The 20262-nt window shown below is 36.1% G+C and overlaps 1 protein-coding gene across 1 annotated transcript in view; it reads right to left on the minus strand.

Annotated features, from left to right (window-relative positions):
• The window catches only part of KCNH7 (potassium voltage-gated channel subfamily H member 7), a 527676-nt gene extending 508051 nt beyond the window's left edge, over window positions 1-19625 (minus strand). The window contains exons 1-2 of the mRNA XM_037848865.1: window positions 19550-19625; window positions 17691-17921 (exon numbers count right to left, since the gene is read on the minus strand). Of these exons, the coding sequence (XP_037704793.1) occupies window positions 17691-17921; window positions 19550-19625 (307 nt within the window). The remainder of the gene's footprint in view (window positions 1-17690; window positions 17922-19549) is intronic.
• Between the last annotated feature and the right edge of the window lie 637 nt (window positions 19626-20262).

Raw genomic sequence — 20262 nt, forward strand, 5'->3', positions numbered from 1 at the left:
GGCTCTGAAAGGAAGAATATCATTTGCTGCTTATTTCTATGAGCAATTTTCATTAAAGCTATAGTGAAAGTAAAGCTGATCAAAAACCTGTTTTCATCCTAGTTCATTAAAAGAGGGAAATATTTTCCAGCTGAAAATATGACTTCCCAGAATTATGCAATTTCCATCTCCACACATCATATGCATTCTGCAATTTAGTTATTCAGGTATTTATTTACTCCATGAACTTTTATTTAGCAAAGTGGAAGGGAGGCCAATAGTTAACAGAAGAAGAGACAGCAAAGTGTGGAGGGTGTAATTTCTCATACCTCCATTTATTTTGCTCACATTCTTCAGGTAATGTTTTCATCATGTGCAATGACCTCAACAACACAGGGTAATTTAAAAGGAATAGTTGAATCTGGGAGGGAAGGAGCAGATTTATAATTACTGTAATTCATAGTTTGTTTATGTTTTTCCCTTTTGGATTGCATCACTGCAAATGCTAAATTTGTTTACAAACCCAATTTTCACAAAGATGATTTTCCTTTATGTTTGGACTAGATCTGGACAAATAATTAAGAATACCAGCTGTACCATTTTCATTTAACTTTCCTCTGAAAAACAATTGCTTCTTAATTTCGGCTTTTGATTTCTGCACTTTTTTCTTAAAATTTTGAGAGATCAATTTCCGTTACTCACAGGGACTAATATGCTAACTATGTATTGCAAGTCTGAATTGCTTATTTATTTATGTATTTATTCATGCTGCTTTTATTAGAATGTTGATAACTTGTGTTTTAATGTTATCTGCCCCAACTTTTTTGAATTTGTCCCTCCTATTTAATACACATTCTTTACAGAAGAAGTTTTACAAATAAAGCAAGGATAATTTTTTCATAAGATTACAAGTAGAGTAATAAAAATGACTTGAGCCTAATAGAGAAGCCAGGAAAAAAAAAATATCTGTCTTCATACCCTGGGCACACCCAGGCTGTCTATTAGCTTGCAAAGGTATCCTATAAAGGACTGTTGGCATTCAACAATGATCTCAAATCTTTTTACCTTTTGTCCACTGCTGTTCTCATTATTCATTGCGTTTCACAAAACGGTTAAGTTTAATTACCTTTACTAAGAAACTTCACAATGTTATTTATAGAGAGATTCATTTGTGGTCTTATTTTAAAGAGGTCAGCAGGTACAATGCATTCTTTAGGAGAATTCTGACTCATGTCTCCAGATTGCAAGATACTGTCTTTGTCTACAGAGTAAGCATATTAGGCATTACAAGAATGAGCAGATACAGTTTTAAACTCAGAAGTTTGGGGAGACTACTAATTGTTCATAAAAAATCTGTACTGCAGCCTGACACATTTTGCTAGATACAGATTGTACTGAGTGTCCAAACAGCCTGGTTTGCCTGGGACAGTCCAGGATTTTTCCCGTTATCCTGGTATAATCATTAACTTTCCCCTTTACTTTAAAAAAGACCCTAATTTGGATAATGAATTATATGGTAACCTTAGCTATGATGCCTATATTTGGGTATTTTATATCTGTGTATTTTCTTCAAATCATTAGGTTTCAATTAATTGCTCATCTTTACTTTAAATAAGATTTATCTTGATTCCCACTAAGCTAACCGATGGACTCAACTTCTATGACTTGGAAGAACTGTCACTTTCAAAAGACAATGGTTTCTGAAGTACTCTCACTGGAATCGGCTGCAATATAGCTGAAAGACAGCTGTGCAAAGAAAAATTTTAAAGAGCACAAGTTGCCCAGATGCTGGACTTTTCAAGGTGACCCCACCTAAAATGAGTTTCTGCATTTCAAAGTAAGTCTAAAAAGTAAACTAAATTATACCAAATTTGGTTGAGGCCATAGTCTCCAAGATAAAGTCCCTGGTACTTGACATTTTAAAATTTTAAGAAATACTGCTGTTTTCTTCTTTATCTGCTGACGTCAAAGTTTGGTTCACAGATTTTTACTCAGTCACACATGTGGTTCCAAATTTCCTCTTGTGAACAACATTCAGGAAGCGACTCAACTTAATATGTATTTTTAACCCAACTCCTTTTCACATATTTTTCCTTTTCATATTATTTTATTTGTTAACACTTATATTACACTTACTAGGTACCAGTGCTGTTGTAAGTGCTTTTATAAATATAAAGTCAGCCCTCACAAACTAAATAGATTCACCAATGTAGAAACTGAGGACAGGGCAATTAGGTAGCTTGTGGAAGATCACACAGTGCATATCTGTCATAGCCAGGATCTAGACTCAGGCAACCTGGCTCCAGAACCACAGTACCTCTTCAGCATCATTTTAAAACAGGTGTTGGGCAAGAAACTAGTTCCATTTTGTCACTGAAGTAACTGACTGACCTAATGCCTGCTTGGTTAAGTGAAATTTGCCTCATTTTTTAATTACTTCATTTATTTAAAGAAACTATTTGTTGAGAAGCACTGTACTAGGCACTGAGGATACGGAGATTAATTTAAATTCTCTCTAAAATCTATAATGTCTGTTGGAAAATATAATGGAAATACAATGGAAGATATAAGGAAACATAATGTCCGCCTCCTCCAAAGGAGAGTAAGATGGAGGTCACAAAGGCACAGACTCCACTCTCCTGGATGGCAGGAGGCAGGGTTTTGTCCAATTGCATTTAAGAAAAGAAGATGAGAAGCCTCTGAACCTAAGACATTTAAATGCCTCAAATTCAGAAATGATTCACACTTTTCTGACAAAATAGTGCCTGACTCCACAAATGTGTACTATGTGCATTAGTGTGCACACGAATGGGGCAGGAAAGGGTAGGGTGGTAAAGCACTGAGAGCACTGGCACGAAAAGAAGACAGCTTGTGTTTAAATTGTAGCTTTGTTACAAACTACTTGTGTGGCCTTGAGAAAGTTGTTTATCCTCATCTTTTCCATCTGTAATATGGGAACAATAATAATGCTTACTCCATAGGATGTTGAGAGTGTTAAATAAGAAATAACATGAAGGTTTTAGAAGATTTCTGGTACCTGGTAAGGTGCACAATAAATAATAGTTATTATTAATGTCATTTAAAATGCTCAAATCATACTATCTTGTTTAATTCATCTCTAGTTATAGAATTGCATATAAGCTCCTACAGTTTAACAAGCCCAGTATTTGAACTCATTAGCTAGATATGTACAAATATAAAGAAACAAAAATCAACAAAAAGAACAAAACCCCAGGATCTTTTTTTTTTTTTTCTTCACATGAATTAATGTCAAGCAGGGAGTGGGGATGGGGAGGGGGTAATTCTTCCAATCCTGGAACAATGGAATTGGCAGCAAGATCCAGAGGAAGAGGCTCTGCTTAGTTATATTATCATGCCATTATTTAAATTAAAAACTTCTCTGGTCTTTTCTTTTTTTCCTCAAAATTCCATGTTTCCTGAAATCTTTAACAGAAGTTAACACATATAACTTCTGCTGGAATGAAAATGAAATACCATGTATTTCTTTGAATGTCTTTTCTAGGTATTCCACCATGCAACTAAAGTAGTCATAATATCAGGGTTCATCTTCATTCTTTATATTTTAATTTTTAAATTCTACAGTCCCAGATATTCTAACTAAAATCTCTATGCCTTCTCTTCTGGAAAATTTGTTTTAAATGTTACCAGCAATTTTGCAAATGCCAAATAAGTATTTATGAAAATAGTTTTGCCTACCCTTTTACACTTGAGATCAATTTTTATTTCTGTAGCAAAAGTTGTGGTTCAACCAGACATTGAACATTATTTTCTATTATTGAAGAAAGAACAATCAAGAATGATATTCTAAAACTCTTAGTTGGCAAAGATTTAGAGAAAATAATCAGCGTCTCTCACATTTTCAAGAAATTTAAATTAATAGCAAAAAGGAAAAACAGAACTCTTTCAAATGAAGTATTTTCTAGAAGGAAATTAATCACGGAAGACACTGGCATCCTCCAAGGGGCCAGTAATTAAAACAAAATGCTGTGTAACTCACACTATACTCACATTGCTGTGAATAAATTTAAAATAATGATTGTTGGTGGGTATGAAATTTCATGTGTCTAGAGTAGAGTGTCTACTCACTCTAGACACATGAACGACAAAGAAACGAGTCCTTCAATTTTAGAATAAGAACTGAGTTGATACTAGCTAACAGGATAGTCAAGGTTGTGCATCATTAGTGGCATTTTTTGTACAATCCTTCATTGGAGAACAAAGTCTGAGAATGGCAATATGGGAATCCATAAATCCAACTGAGTCTTGGTTAAGTGACATTCATTATAAAGAACACCTAGAGGGAAAACCCAAGAATTGAGTCACAGCTAGAAAGATCAGATTACCTGAGCTCTGCATATCTTGGCTGAGTAAGGCAGCTTAGGAAGAGAATGATCTTCCCCTGCATTCATGTTAATAGTATTATACTGAGATGAAATTAGTAGTTTATCTAATTCTATACTGAGTTATTCTTGCTTATATATTTTCTCATTGATATATTACATATTGTTGAGCATTTAATACCATTTATGGTGTAAAAGTACATTTCACTTCTGTTACATGGTATCCCAACAAAAAGTTTCTTTATTATGACTTTATTACCTTTCATGTATATCACTTTGCATCTGAGCTCATTTAAATATATACTTGAAAATATACACATATACAGATATATTCATGTATATTCAGATGCAAATTACTGAGTAAAAACTCTTTTGCCTAATTATTAATTTCAGCATCATTTACATAGATAACAAGAAATACTGAAAATACCTTAAAATTCAATTTATTCCAAATAGAAAGGAGAAACAGTTCAAAGAATGCTGCTAAGTAGTAAATAATTGGCACCAGTTTCTGCATATGAGGCTTGGAAAACTGCCAGCAAAACATTGACATTAAAATGTGAATGTGAAGAGTATTTTTGAGTGACCCTCATATGGAGTGTGGCATCTAGTCACACAATTCAAGAGCATAGAATGCCTTTGCTCCCTGGCTTAGGCAAGCTGAACATGCTTGTCTTTAATTAAGAAAAAATAAATAGCCTCAAATATTTTCTACACTCATTTTTCAAAAAAAGATTTTGTGTTAATGGAGTAGAGAATTCACTCTTGTGGGCATTCTTATGCACTAGATAGATAACCCTTTTTAGGTTTTAATGCACTGGAATAGTTAGAAGTAAAAACCTGAAACTATCAAACTGCAACCCAGCAGCCTTGACTCTTGAAGACGATTGTATAACGATGTAGCTTACAAGGGGTAACAGTATGATTGTGAAAACCTTGTGGATCGCACTCCCTTTATCCAGTATATGGATGGATGAGTAGAAAAATGGGAACAAAAATGAAACGAAAAATAGGGTGGGACAGGGGGGATGATTTGGGTGTTCTTTTTTACTTTTATTTTTTATTCTTGTTTTTATTCTTTCTGGTGTAAGGAAAATATTCAAAAATAGATTGGGGTGATGAAAGCACAACTATATGATGGTACTATGAACAGTTGATTGTACACCACAGATGACTGTACGGTATGTGAATATATTTCAATAAAACTGAATTAAAAAAAAAAGCCACAATTCACAAAGATTTTGTTTTAACTTCAACGACTCGACAATAAGACACTATTTTTTATTAGATGAATGAAGATTAAAAAGAAAAATAATGCAAAGGTGCAAATAAAGTATTTTCTTTTGTTGAGCATACTTTGGCAAGAGGTACATACTGTTTTATCTAGGAGTTACACTTCTAGGAGTATATTCTAAGGGAAAAAACAGAGTAGATGTACAATATGAATGTACAGTATCTTGGTTTGTGTAGATGTACAATATGAATGTACAGTATCTTGGTTTGTTTTTCACAATTGTGAAAAGCTGGAAACAGTAAAGCATTCAAAAATAGGGTATTGTTACCAACATGCTATTACCAGCCATGTAATACTTTGTGAATATTAACACAATTCATGGACTACCCATGTAATAAATATTACATAATGATTAAAACATGCATATTGTAGATACATTTCTCAGTGAGGAAAACAGGCTAAAGTTTGTTAATATAGTGCTATCCTGGTCTTGGGAAATGTGAGAGTGCGTGTGTGTGTGTGTGTCTTCGTGTAGAAAAATCATAAAATGCATGTCATCACATTAACAGTGCTATCTCTTAGTTGGGAGATTATAGATCCTTTTTTTTTTCTATTTTCTGTCTGTATTTTCTAATTTTTCTACAGTAGAATCAAATTACTTTGAGAGAGAAAGAGTAGAGATACGAAGTCTTTGCTGAGGTGTTAAAATCTTATACGAGGATGTAATTGATGAAGTGTCTTCTGATACCGTACAGGCCTTACAAGCTCAATTCATGTCTCATGGCTTGGGGAAAAGAATCAAATGTGTTAAGAGACCAACATAAGTATGAGGTTCTTTTCAGTGTGTGGAGGAAGACAGCAGAAAAAGACATCAGAATTATGTCCTTTTGGAAAGAGCTACAGGTTATTAAATACTAGGGAAAAAACTGCTTCATAATATATAAGCCATATGGCAGTAAACTATTAATTTCTTGATTAACAAACAACAAAAATTGCTAATTTTTATAACTTCAGTGCCTAGCACAATGACTGACATAGAAATCTGAATGGACAATGAGACTTTTCTGGACCCTGCACCTCAGACATTTTTATCTGTAAACAGGTATATTCCTAGGTTCTTTTAAATCCAATTTTTCCTCTCTTGCCATCTCCTCTATTTATTTAAATATGTGCCTTAATAAGTCCCTTCAAGGAATTCAAAGTTGAGTAGAAGAGAGAGATATAGAAATAAATTTTTACAACATATTTTCAGAAGTGTTCTAAAAGAGACAAGGAAAAAATGCTAAGAAATGTGGAAAAGACAGTGACTAACTCTGCCTGAGGGATTTAGAAAAGACCTGCGAAGGAGCTGAGATTGAAGCTGTACAGAAGATTGATTAAAAGTGGAGAAGAGTGTTGGTAAAAGTGCTGAGAGGGTACATGAAAGCTGTCCCCAGAAAGGGAACCCAGTGGGCAAACAAGGAATTCCAGAGAATGGGGGCCTCTAGGAGCAGCCCAGAGGCATGAGAAAACAGGATGTGTAGCAGGAATTGAGTGTAACATTTGGCCCAAGATAAAGGAAATTAGAGATATTTTTAATAAACCATATACCTTCCATACCATTAAATTTATGATTTCCCTTTTAAATATTAGTAGTGGTAAACTGTGTCAAATCATACAATGTTGCCAGGAAGTATAGCTTTGTTGTGAAAAGGAGAGAGGACAAATAACTATGCAACTCCCTCCAAACTGAACCACACTAACTATATGAATTTTGCTTCCTGACTGCCTGGATAAGGACTTAAATAGTAGCCAAGGGTTCTTAACTAAAAATGCCATGTAAATCTAAGGTGACTAAATAATTTATAATCTAAAAATGGAACAATTTTGAGAGTAAGAGTTCCATTAATAATTATGGAAAGATTACAGGCATAAAACAGCTATCCTTAGCAAACCTCAACATGTGCTTTCTCTGCAAAAATCCAACACCCTGACTGATACAGATTCATTTTGATTGATACAGTTCTTTTAAAATGCAAAATACCTACCATAAAACTGGCTTCCTTTACCCTTTGGCATCCATTACATCCATCAGACTCACACTTCAGATAATCAATAAGAATCTATGAATAAGCACTGGAATTAAGACGTAAAGGATGGAGAAGGGTCTGGTCTAAACAAGTTTATCTTTGGAGATAATACAGAATTTGCAAGCATGGAAAAATCTGGATTTGAATCTCCTCTCTACCTTGTTCTGTGATCATAAGCACTCTGCTTAACTTCTCTGAAACTCAACTTATCTGTAAAATGAGATAATATCTGCTCCCAAAGCCCTCATGAAAATCAGATAAAGCAATTTATATAAAGAGCCAATCACAGAACTGGAACACATCTAATGTTAATTAATTCTCCCCTCCCCTCCCCTTCCCTACTTTGGGAGGAAAAGATTTAAGTTAGGCAGAGATCTGTGGTCCCTGGCTCACAGTCATGGTACTTAAAATCTGGTGAGCAAAGAAGGGGAATTCAGAAGGAATTTGGAGATCCATCTATGACAAAATCAGGAAAAGAAGCAAAGGGATTAGAAACCAGAATCAGGGATTGATTTAGGGATTATCTAGGGATTTTATTTTATGGCTCCAAGACAAACGCTCTTACCTCTAGATAAATCATAGTCAATAATAATGAAACTGCATAGCCTTAAACCTGTAAGGTCATTTATTCCCATTGTCTTAGAAGAGGTTCTGGCTGAATAGAATCAACATATCAGGGATCAAAGAAACAGATTTTTAGTCACATCCATTGTGTATAAAAGGCATGAGTGAATGTAGAGCTAAAGATCAAGTGATTAATATTATTAAAGAAAACGGGTTGAAAGTGCAGGATTCTTTAGCAAAACCAGAAGAAATCTTAACTAAATTAGCTAAAAGAGGTAATCGGAACCTGATTAAACATTATACACACAACAAATAATAATGCACAGTTCTAACATTGATTTTATCAAATTAATATTATCATAGTATATTCAAATACCTTAGAATTACGATTTCGATATATGGTCTTTGCTAAGACAAATAGTTTTTTGAAGTTTGTCGTAAATTCTGTTCTTTGCTTGTTCTTTGAGAGATGAATCATGAAACCACTACTAAATTTAAACTTTAATTTTTATCGTCACATCCATTATCTTGGGTCATTAATACAGACTTTATTGAATAGAATTAAGGAGCATGTTTTGAGCATAGAAGTCAGTGGTCTCTGTGAGAGGAGGCAGACACTGTGAGTTGTCTTAAACCCATGCTTCTCACGACCAGTATTTCAAACCGTGTGGAACAGTTAATGTCTTTCTATTAAAACAAACAAATCATGACAAATAAAAACACATGTAACATCCTAAGGATAAGGGGAAACACAAAACAAAACAAGACAGGAAATGGAAACTGAATATAACCAGCAATGGGGAGAGTCCAGCTGCTGTTAACAATGTCTTTTGACTGGTATCCTGAAGAAAAAGCAGGTAAACAAGCATGTGTGGCTCAAAGAGCTTTGCCTTGCATCTTGCAGCCGGGTCTAGTTAGAGATCATTTTACAAACTGAGCCTACTAAGGGCAGAAATGCAGCCACAGTCCTCTCACATTCCTCCCCTGATCCTGCCCACCGACACAAACCGAGGCTGTTTTTACCCATTTTAAGAGCAAAAAGTAATGTGAGACATTCTACAAAGCAGTGGAAACCAAGGAAAGGGCAAGCTGGCACACAAGAACTACTTTAACTGAGGAAAGGACCGAGGGCTACCTTGGCCATGATAGGCACTTTCCACAGAAAGGACACTACAATTTTATTAGTTAGATATCCTACACGAATTAAATGCGGAAGAGTAGGATATCGTGGAATGTTCAGTACTGGCCATAGGACTACCTGTGACAAGGGGCAATTCGATTTTCTAAATTGTTCAGTAACAGGACTTATTTCCACACTATGGTGATTAATGTCTTACTACTGCCTGGCTCTTTTGCCTCTCAACGGTTAAGTATCACTGCTAAATGCAGATGGCTAAGAGAGAGAAAACATTTACTTGAAATAATAATAAACAACCTTTCTGATATTAGATTTTACTCTGTCATTAATTGTGTGCCCCTGAGATCAATCCTCATAATCAAATAAGAATTTTCAAGAAAACACTGAGTTATTAGATTTTACAGCAGATATAAAATGACAGCACTGAAGAACTTATGCAGACGGTAGAGTGACTGTGTCAAATATAGTAATGGATCAAGTTAGAAAAGAACACAACTTTGGATTTTGCTGTAAGAGGCTGCTGGAAATACTAGAAAGCTATTTTGTTGGGGTGATCAGTGAATGACACTTGGTGCCTCAGTAACTGGTTAATAACTTCTTTCTCTCTTTATTGAATATTTTTCCAGCTATGAATTTACAGGCTATGAAAAGAGTTTTCTTTAATAGGTTAGATTATTAAACAAAGAAGTAAGTGGCCAATAATTTTAAGGGAAAAACTGCTCTTAAGCATGGAAAAAAAGAAAAACATATTCCTTTATAAATTCCCTATAACCTTCTTTTCCCCGATATCCCCTGATGACAAGCTGTTTTGTTTTTCATTTCCCCAACTCTATGATGCCACTTCTCATCTACTCTTCATTCTGAGTTATTACCAGGTACAATTCCATAAAGCCTGAACATAGAAATTAATAAGTTGTCTTCTCTCTGAAGGAGCTCAAAAATAGATAAATTAACTACACTAATATGTACACTAACATGTAATTATCAGTAGCACACCACAAGTGCTATACTGGACTTGAAAACCATGTGTTTTGGGACACAGGAGGAGGTAAAATGAATGATCTGAAGCAGGCAGTGGGGGGATTAGGAAGACCTTTACAGAGTTATCTTTTGATCCGTTGCTGGAGAAAGGATGATGGTTTCTTTAGGATGAGAAGCTGAGGGAAGGGCAATGCATTCAGAGAGACTCTGGCCTTCTTGTTATATATAAAGGCAAACCTCTGAAGGGTGGGCAAAGCCTAGGTGACATAAAAGTGCATGGCCTACTTGAGAAACTCAGCAAAGTCAAGTATGATTAGAACACAAAGTCTGTAGAAGAAAGGGAACTGACAAATTTTTCAATTAATTGATATTTATCAAATACATATTATGAGCAAGAAACCATACCAGAAATCATGCTACGTATTTTATTGTATTTTAACACATTCAGTCATCTCAACAGCCCAAAGAAGTACCTGTAATTCTCCAAATATATATCAGGAAAGGAAATTGAGGCACCAAGGAAGTAAACTTGGTCAGGTTCACCTGGTTATATTTTACAGCTGGGAAAGACCTTCAGGTTTCTAGTTTAGATGATCAGATAAATGGTGATGCCTCAACACCTCATACTCCAAGCTGCTACTTCTCTGTGGCTCAACTATCTCAGGATGCTCCTAGCTAGCCTGCTGTAAGTTCTCTTCACTGGATGGCTGCCAACAATTGATTCAGTGACTATTTATAGCAGAAAGAAGCTTGGAAGCCAGTAGAAGCAAGTTCCTCCCACTGAAGCCCAGCCTAAGCCTGTAGCCCTAAACTGACCCTACTCTCAAGCCCCTTGAGTGTGAAAATAACTGAGCAGTTATCTCTCAAGCTGGCAGACAACTTCTTTTTAGCACCAGAGACACTTAGAGTTATGATGCCTGGAGGTAGTGAAATGGGACTAACGAACAGAGCTCATTCATAGTTTTAGGTTATTTTGGTTTCACTGGAGACAATGCTGAAATAAAGTTTCCAAACTGTGGGGAGGAGTATTTCTGGAGAATTATTTTTTATCAGCAAATGCAATTGATCAGATTGAAATCCTTATAGTAACCAGAGTCCATGAGATGTTATGAGGTTTAAGTACATAAATGTTACTGATGGATTTGGATATTAATATGGTTACAATATTCTACTGGATGGGACATGGAAATGTATAAACAGAAAATTAAAATGAACACAAAAAACAAATTCTAGGCAAGATACTCCCTAGAAATCTTTTTCATTGCTTGATTTACATATACATAAAATCCATTTTGTTCTAGTCTAAAAACTACCACCTGTATCTCTACAAAACAATCCAGAAATTAGGACAGATGAAACTTTTACATGCCATGTAACATATAAAGCTATTACATACTACCACCTGTATCTCTACAAAACAATCCAGAAATTAGGACAGATGAAACTTTTACATGCCATATAAAATATAAAGCTATTACATGCTTCTTTAATAAGTTATTATTAAGCTCAAAGGGCAAAAGGTGGCAATTCTAAATTCAGATTTTCCATCTACATAAAAACTTCTTCATTTCACAGTCTATATATTCATTTTTTTTCTTTAAAAACAATTTCATGAAAACATCTTGGGGTTTAGAAGACAGAAGAGAGCATTAGTTGCTCTGTAATACAAATATCCTGAAAGTAGAGATCAGGTTGTATCCTCCTTGGCATCTCCTTCTCCCATTCCTCTAGTGCCTAAAACATTACCTTACTGAGAGTTGGGATGAGTAAAGATGCAGACATCCACTCCAGGCAACAAAGTACTTTCTATAAGGTCTTTCTCTGTAACTCTCTATAGTAGATTCAAGTGTTAACAAACCAAGACCTTTTCGGAGTTTAGTTGAATCAAAAACTGCCCATGAGATAAAAGTGCTGCAGAAAACATGGAGAGAGGGATATAAGTATTTACTGTTGGTTAGGAGACAGAATGGTATATAGCCTTTCTGGAGGACAGTGGGGTGGTTCCACACAAAGCTAAGTATGTGGGTGCCATTATGCCCTGTAATCTCATTAGGGGCATATACTTGGAGGATCTGAGAGCAGGGACATGAATGGACATTCGTACACTGGTGTTCATGGAGGCAGTATGCATGATTTGCAATGGGTGGAGGTGGCCTAAGGGTACATCGACTAAGGAACAGAATGGTGAACTGTTGTGTGTGCATACAATGGAATATTGAGCAACTGCGAGAAGGAGTGAAGCTGTGAGACACCCAACGAGGTGAATGGAACCTGTAGACAGCATTTTAAGTGAACTAAAACCAGAAACGAAGGCAAACACTATAATGCCTCATCAATATGGACTAACTACAATGTGGAAACTCAGATTGAACCTTAGAGCACAGCTTTTACCAGGGGAACGCTTATTGTAATGGTCCCTAGATTTAAGCTCTTACAGCAAAACATCTATTCCTGAATTGTAATGTCTGTCTCCAGACTCCGAGATGCTGATCCCTTTGTGTATAATCCCTGGAACTTTGGATATCTGTGTGACACCTGAAACTCAGCGCTAGAACTCGGCAGATATCAATGTCAGTATTAGCACATATAGCAACTGTTAAAAAGCTGAAAAAGAGTCCAGACTTCAACTAGAGATATGAATGAAGCAGATGTGGTTAGGACGAGGGCAAATTGGTCCAAAGAGTAAAGGAGAATACTGACCGTGTTTTAAAACTTCAAATTCCATGTGAGACCAAGAGATGTTTAGTTGGTGCAAGATCTATATTTCCTAAACAATTTAACTCGTACAATTTGTTCAAATACCATAAATACATGGAACTTTTAATAGGAAGTGAGACCTGGTAGGTTTGCATAGGTTAGTGTGAAATAGCAACATATCCCAAAGTAATTTGGACAGAAAACAAAAATATATATGCAGGGTCCCCCTGAAGAGATGGGAGAAAATGCAGAGGTGGTGGGCTTCTGCCCCTGGGTTGTTGCTGATGTTCTCACAAACATTGAGGACTGACAGTTTGATGTGCTGAGCCCTCTATCAGGGGACTTGCCCTTATGAAGCTCATTACTGCAAAGGAGAGGCTAACCCTGCTTACAACTGAGCCTAAGAGTCTCCCCCTGAGTGCCTCTTTGTTGCTCAGATATGGCTTGCTCTCTCTAGCTAAGCCAACTCAGCAGGTGAACTCACTGTCTTCCCCCCTACATGGGACCTGACTCCCGGGGTGTAAATTTCCCTGGCAACGCAGGATATGACTCCTGGTGATGAATCTGGACCCAGCATCATGGGATGGAGAACATCTTCTTGACCAAAAGGGGGATGCGAAATGAAACGAAATAAAGTTTCAGTGGCTGAGAGATTCCAAATGGAGTTGAGAGGTCACTCTGGTGTGCATTCTTATGCACTATATAGATAACCCTTTTTAGGTTTTAATGCATTGGAATAGCTAGAAGTAAATACCTGAAACGATCAAACTGCAACCCAGTAGCCTTGACTCTTGAAGATGACTGTATAACAGTGTAGCTTACAAGGGGTTACAGTGTGATTGTGAAAGCCTTATGAATCACACTCCCTTTATCCAGTGTATGGATGGATGAGTAGAAAAATGGGGACAAAAAACTAATGAAAAATAGGGTGGGATGGAGGGGATGATTTGGGTGTTCTTTTTCATTTTTATTTTTTATCCTTATTTTTACTTTTTCTGGTACAAGGAAAATGTTGAAAAAAAAGACTGGGGTGATGAATGCACAACTATATGATGGTACTGTGAACAACTGATTGTACACTTTGGATGACTGTATGGTATGTGAATATATCTCAATAAACTTGAATTAAACTTTGTACTGATCCCATTATGGCTACCTAGATAAAGAAAGATCTTCTCTCAGCCCCTCTCATTCTTTAGTTCTGTAAAAAGATGACACACTTCTGATGTGTTAACAAAATTGCTATTTTACTAAGTCTGAAAGCACAACTGCAAAATATAGGAACACCCTGACTTCTAAAAATAATGTGTTTAAGTCTTGGTTTCCTACTGAGAAAAGACCTTTATTTCTCTTGTAGAAATTCACTTTGATATTCCAAATGTTTAGAGTTTAATAATTTAAGTTCAAAACTACATATGTAGCTTGACACACCCCAAACCACATGAGCAGTATATTAAAGGATGACCAATTTAACTCTTCTTCTATATTTCCTTACTATTAATATTATCTTCCAAACCATGAGCTAGTTAACAACTGAAATGTTTGCTATTTATCATTCACTAGCGCTAAAAAGTTATTTTAAAGTGGCTAAATTATGGTAGTAAAATATATGCCCATCCTTATAAGCCTCAGTGTAATTAGTTTCATATAATTAGAAAGATTCACAGCTTTTTCACCTCAAGCAATATTTCACAACTGCCAAGAAAGATTTATGAAATAATGACTTAAACTGTAAAATACAATCCTCAAAGGACAAACTGTCAAATATTCCAACTGCAAATAACTGATTTTTTTAAATTGATATTCTGATAAACAACAAATACAAATGTATCTAGTAAAATCACATAAAGGAACATGGAAGGAAGCATTATTTCACAATGGTGATCATGCAGCTGTATCAATATGAATTCATTGCATAGATCATGGGTTTAAATACTTTAAAAGGCTCAGGACTATGTTGGAAAACAAGCTCTTGGAAGTAATGCCTTGCCCATATGCCCATATTTTTATTACTCCAGTATGAGTGTACTAAAAAAGTGGAAACCAAATATCTCAATTTTTGGTTAATTTGCTCATTGCACTTATTACAATCACTCCTTCATATTCTTTGTAATACTGAATAAAAAATAAGTAAAAAGCATTTACTATATACACTTAAGGAAAGAAGAACTTCTCGAAACAAATGACCTCAGTAATACATAAGGAAACTTTGAGAACAAATCAATGAAAATGTTGATGATTTTTCCCCTTCCTGTTTTTATAATGCTGCATTGCTGGCAGGTTGCTAAGAGGCAAGACTTTGAAGGCATCTAAACTTCACAACCTCTGCCTGATTTTGCAGTTTGCCACATGAGTACACTTCAGAGTACAACTCTGAAGATCCTATTCAGGTATCTGCACTAGTAGCAAAAACACAAGTTTCTCATACTCAAAGCAAATAAATACAATTGTGTCTTCACAATCTAAAAAATATCATCCAAATTAATACTTTTTACCATAGGAAAAAAAAAAAAAGAAAGCTTGGACCATCACCTTTGTTTCTCACATCAATTAAAGCTAAATAGTCAGAATTTCTCATTAACTAAAGATACCCAAGTTCTTGTGGACTGAGTCATATATGAAAATGAAGTCAACAGAAAAAAAAAAAAATTGTCACCAAGGGTACATGTTTCTATACCTGTTTCCAAATAAAGATTCCTTTTCTAAAAACAGGGAAAATTTAATTCCCATAACCCAGAAATCACTCAAATAGGAAGATTTGCTTCGGTAATTGTACTAGTATCTCCATTATACTATTTTTACAATTTGTTTGTGATTCCAAATTAAATTTTTTTTTTTTTTTTTAGGTGTTTTGAGATAATTTTACACATCACGTTATAAAAGTTAACCATTACATTTGCAGTGTACTGGATACAACTTCCATTTGAAAACACTGTCTGAAAAATATAGTTAGTATTTAAGTGCCTTGGAGAGTCCATATTAATTTTTACTTCAATTCATAAGTTGAAAAAATCCTGAAATGGCCCAAAAAACATAATGACCAAATATATACCAACATCCTTGCAGTAACTACAATATAGGTTGTGCTGACATTATGCTAAATATTCAGACACGAAAAAATGTCAGACATTCAAATTATTCCCCAAATCCAGATTTTTGGCGTCAGATACAAAAGAGATGAGTTGTGTTTGGGTAGTGAAAGCTTCAGTCCAAGAAATGCTTTGAAGACAACAGAGCAGTTAGGCTTTTTCTAGTATGTCAACACTACTGATTGAAAAGTGAAAAAAAAATTGCAAACAATTTTAAAAACAACCTCTGTTATTTAATAATCATACAATTGCTTTCAATCTAGATTGATCCAAATTTATACAAATCTATTTCTTGCCAATAATATTTTGTTGCATATATACACTTGCACTGATGTTAAGGAAAATCCAGTAATTAAAAATTATATATTTTCTATCCTGAAACATTTGATTATAAACAAATAAAAGGAAGAGTTAAACCTTTTCCCTGCTGGAATTTTTCCTCTGTAGTTTACTAAATGATGAGTCATTGTATGATACAGGCTATAGCACATTATACACTTTTAAAACCTTAAGAGCTTCCTAAAAAATTCTGAAACCCTCTGCCTTACTAATTTCTGTCAATGGAGAAAAAAGAAATAGATAATGATACAAAATTAACAAGATTAACTAAAATGTTTTTTTTTTTTTAAGATCAGTTTACCTTTAAGCCCTAAAGTGCCAAATGTCATCGTGTGCACATTTGAGAATACATATACCTTAAAATGGGTACATATGAATATTTCATACAGATGAGTTCATATACATACATATTGTGCATATAGTGCATTTACGTCCATTAAATTTTTTTTGGTCTAACATATGTGTATGTTCCCATAGCAAGTCTGAAAGGAGGAGTGCCCTTCAAATTAAGGTATGAGCTTAAAGTTTGAGATCCCAGTTTTGCTGCAGCTGTAAAAATGAATACAAATAACTCCACAGTGTCATACTTCCTTTTCTCCATTTCTTATTGTAGGACAAATCTTGAGTATATGAATAGCCTTTATTATTTGAATATATATAGATTTACTGGACCAATTTCAGGAGTCCCTATATATCACCCTTCATCTTGCATAAAAAGTAGCAAAAAAAAAAAAAAACAAAAAAAAAAACCTAAGAGGTGCTGCCTATCAAAAAAAGCTGAGGATCCAACACCTGGAATTGTAATAGTTTTAGTATCAGATATACACTTTTCAGCAAGACTGTCTCGTGAAATATTTTCAAGTTAAAGTAAATAAAACTCTGCATTTCTCTCCTACCAAATACATACCAAAGCAAGCAGTAAATTATTGGTCTTTAAATGATTCCTGAGAGAGGGGAGAGAATAAGACAGATTTCTAGCATTTTGTCCTCAGTGACATGAAGTTACTGTACTTTTGAAGAGTTCAAACAGAGCACCCTTCTTCAAAGAAGAAATATTTCCTACTAGTCTACTAATGAGATTATCCATACTTCTTGGATATCCTAAAATACTCTAAGCAAAGCATATATCTACAAGCGAATACTTGGAGCTTCTCTGCATGTGAACTTTTAGTCATCAGCTATCAAAATTTCATTTATCAAATGAAAAAATACAAGGAATCCTAAATAGATAAATTTTACCGTTTTTGTGATAATAGGTGACCTCCACTTTCCTCTCCTCTGACCCCAGCAATGCTTGCGCAATTTGGGCAATATCATGCCTCTTGGTCTCAGGTCCATGGAGAAAGTCGCAGGTGCATGGCTTCTGCATGACATCTGGCCTGGAGAAACCAGTCATCTCACAGAACCCATCATTGCAGTAGATGATGGCACAGTTCTGTACTCTGGCATTTGCAATGATAAATTTTTTATCTGTAATAAGAAGACACCAATGCATCTTTTTAAAAGCTTCCACATGATTCTCATATACACTGGAACAATTTGTTGCATAATAGGAGTTCTGAAATGCAGGCACTTCCCAAAATTGCTAACTGCCCAGGCCCTTAAAAGAAATAAAAAGACAAACTTTAAGCTTGAAATTAATGGATGACCCCAAGTATCATTAACACAAAGTATTAAAGATTCATTCTTCAAATTACGAGACTATTAGTTCTCAATTAGTCTAGTTTTCAAATCCCAGGGGTCCTAATGCACACTCAGGTCAAGCACTGGCCCTAGCCAGAGAAATATTTTCAAAGCCAAAATAATGAAACATTCTGTCGCTGTCACATTTCTCACTTCATTCTTGGTCCTTATAATACAACTTTTCTCAAAGTAGCTATTATTCTTGGATTTAGGTTTTCTCTATTCCTATAAGTCATACCACACACACCATGTTCAAAACCTTTAGCTTTAGCAATGAAACTATTTCACATTTATTAGTAGTTCAATAATACAAAGGTTTACCTTCTCATAATACATTTTCAGAAGATAAAAATATTTACACACACACACAGAGTAAATATTACATTAACACCTTTTCACTTTTACTTTGGGAGAACCTGGAGTTTTTTTGCAGAATTTTAATTTGGAGGGTTTACTATTTTGACCACAGATTGCATTTACTATTTCCAGATAGAATGTGAAGCAGGATATATAAGTTTATTTTGTACACAAGTTACCAGATGCTCATATCATTAAATGCAGTGCCAAAATAACTATATACAATATAAATATGTGTTAAGGTAGTATTAAGGAAAGGTCAAACATACCTTAGCAAGTAAGGGAATTAAAACTAATATATTTATATAATGATGATGATTCATTCCCCATATCCAGACCAAATGAGAACATGAAATTTCTCTGCATTCAGTCTTTGCGCAATTTCTTATAACAGTTCAATCTCTAAATTTCTAGCAGGAAATATAAGGGGATAAGAGACTGAAATAGATCTTTGCAAAGTGAGCTGTTTGCCTGGGGAACCAGCACAGATCAGATATTGCTTTTCCAAATGATCCTGCCTGGGGTATATTTGCATTGATTTAATGCAAAGTTTAGCTTCTATAAACTAACAAACAGCAAGCAAGCATCCAGTCATACCACAGCCCCGTAATTTAGCACAGGTAAAATATAGTTTGCATAGCAATTTACATCTCTGCTACCTCTTACATTCTCCTTTTCCAACAGTATGCTCTGCCCTGCTCCTGACTTTCAAAAAGTCTACAATAAACAACCTCAAAATATAAACCCTTGTTATACTGGCACGTTCCCTTTAAGATAGTAGAATAGCAGGACATTAAGTAGCAAGGCAGATAATGGAGCAGTGGGAGAGAAGGGCTCAAACTGCCTCCTATAATGGAAACCACAATCTAAAATGTAAATCACAATTAATATCAAGGGGAGAATATTCCTGCTGCCATTCGAACCTCCTGGCTTGGTTTCACAGCCTCTTAACTTGACAGAGCCTAGAGTTGCCCGTCTCCCCAGCTTGTAAACGGCGGACGCCAAGTGCACTACCAAAGCGGAAAGCGAGGGAGAGAGAAAAGAACAAATGAACTTACTTTGCCCTTCAAATTTCCGTATGATGGTCCCCAAAAATGTGTTTTGTGGTGCCACATGCCCCCTGCGAACAGGCATGTTGACCCCGGTCTTCCGAGGAGCGCTCCCCCGGAGCTCTGGAGTTCTCCCGGGATCTCTCCTCGGCTAGAGCCCAGGCCAGCGCGGGAGCCGCTCTTTGTGGCAGAGCATCCTCTTTTGAAACCAGAAATCTCTTCCCATTAGCACCACTTCTAGACACCCGCTTTCCCCACCGGAGTCCAATCCTTTCCCCTCACCTTCCGGAGGGAGCCTCGCACCGGACTGCCGCGGGTGAGAGCGTTTGGGGGTGGGGAGAGGGAAGGAGGCGGGGTGAGGGGAGGTGGCGGGGGAGGGAAGAAGGGAGGGAGCGGTGGGGGTGGGGTGGGGAGAGGGGAGCGAGGAGTCACAAGGGCAATCGATCTGTTTCTCTTCTCCCAAACAGCACCAATTTCCTAGTACAAATGGATTTAACCTGGCGGTTGCCCAGAGGTATGAGGATGGCTGGGAGAAGGGGAGGGAGCCGCGAGGGGGCGGGGAGCGACCAGGAGGAAGGGGGATTGATGGAAGACTTGTGCAGCTTTTGTAGGAAGGGGAGGAAGAAAAGGAGGCTGGGTGGGGGGGTGGAGTTGACGTTTCTATCCCCGCCCTCCTCCCCTATATACACACATACACACGCGCGCGCGCGCGCGCTCCCTTT

The sequence above is a fragment of the Choloepus didactylus genome, chromosome 9, assembly GCF_015220235.1.
Source record: "Choloepus didactylus isolate mChoDid1 chromosome 9, mChoDid1.pri, whole genome shotgun sequence".
Lineage (NCBI taxonomy): Eukaryota > Metazoa > Chordata > Mammalia > Pilosa > Megalonychidae > Choloepus > Choloepus didactylus.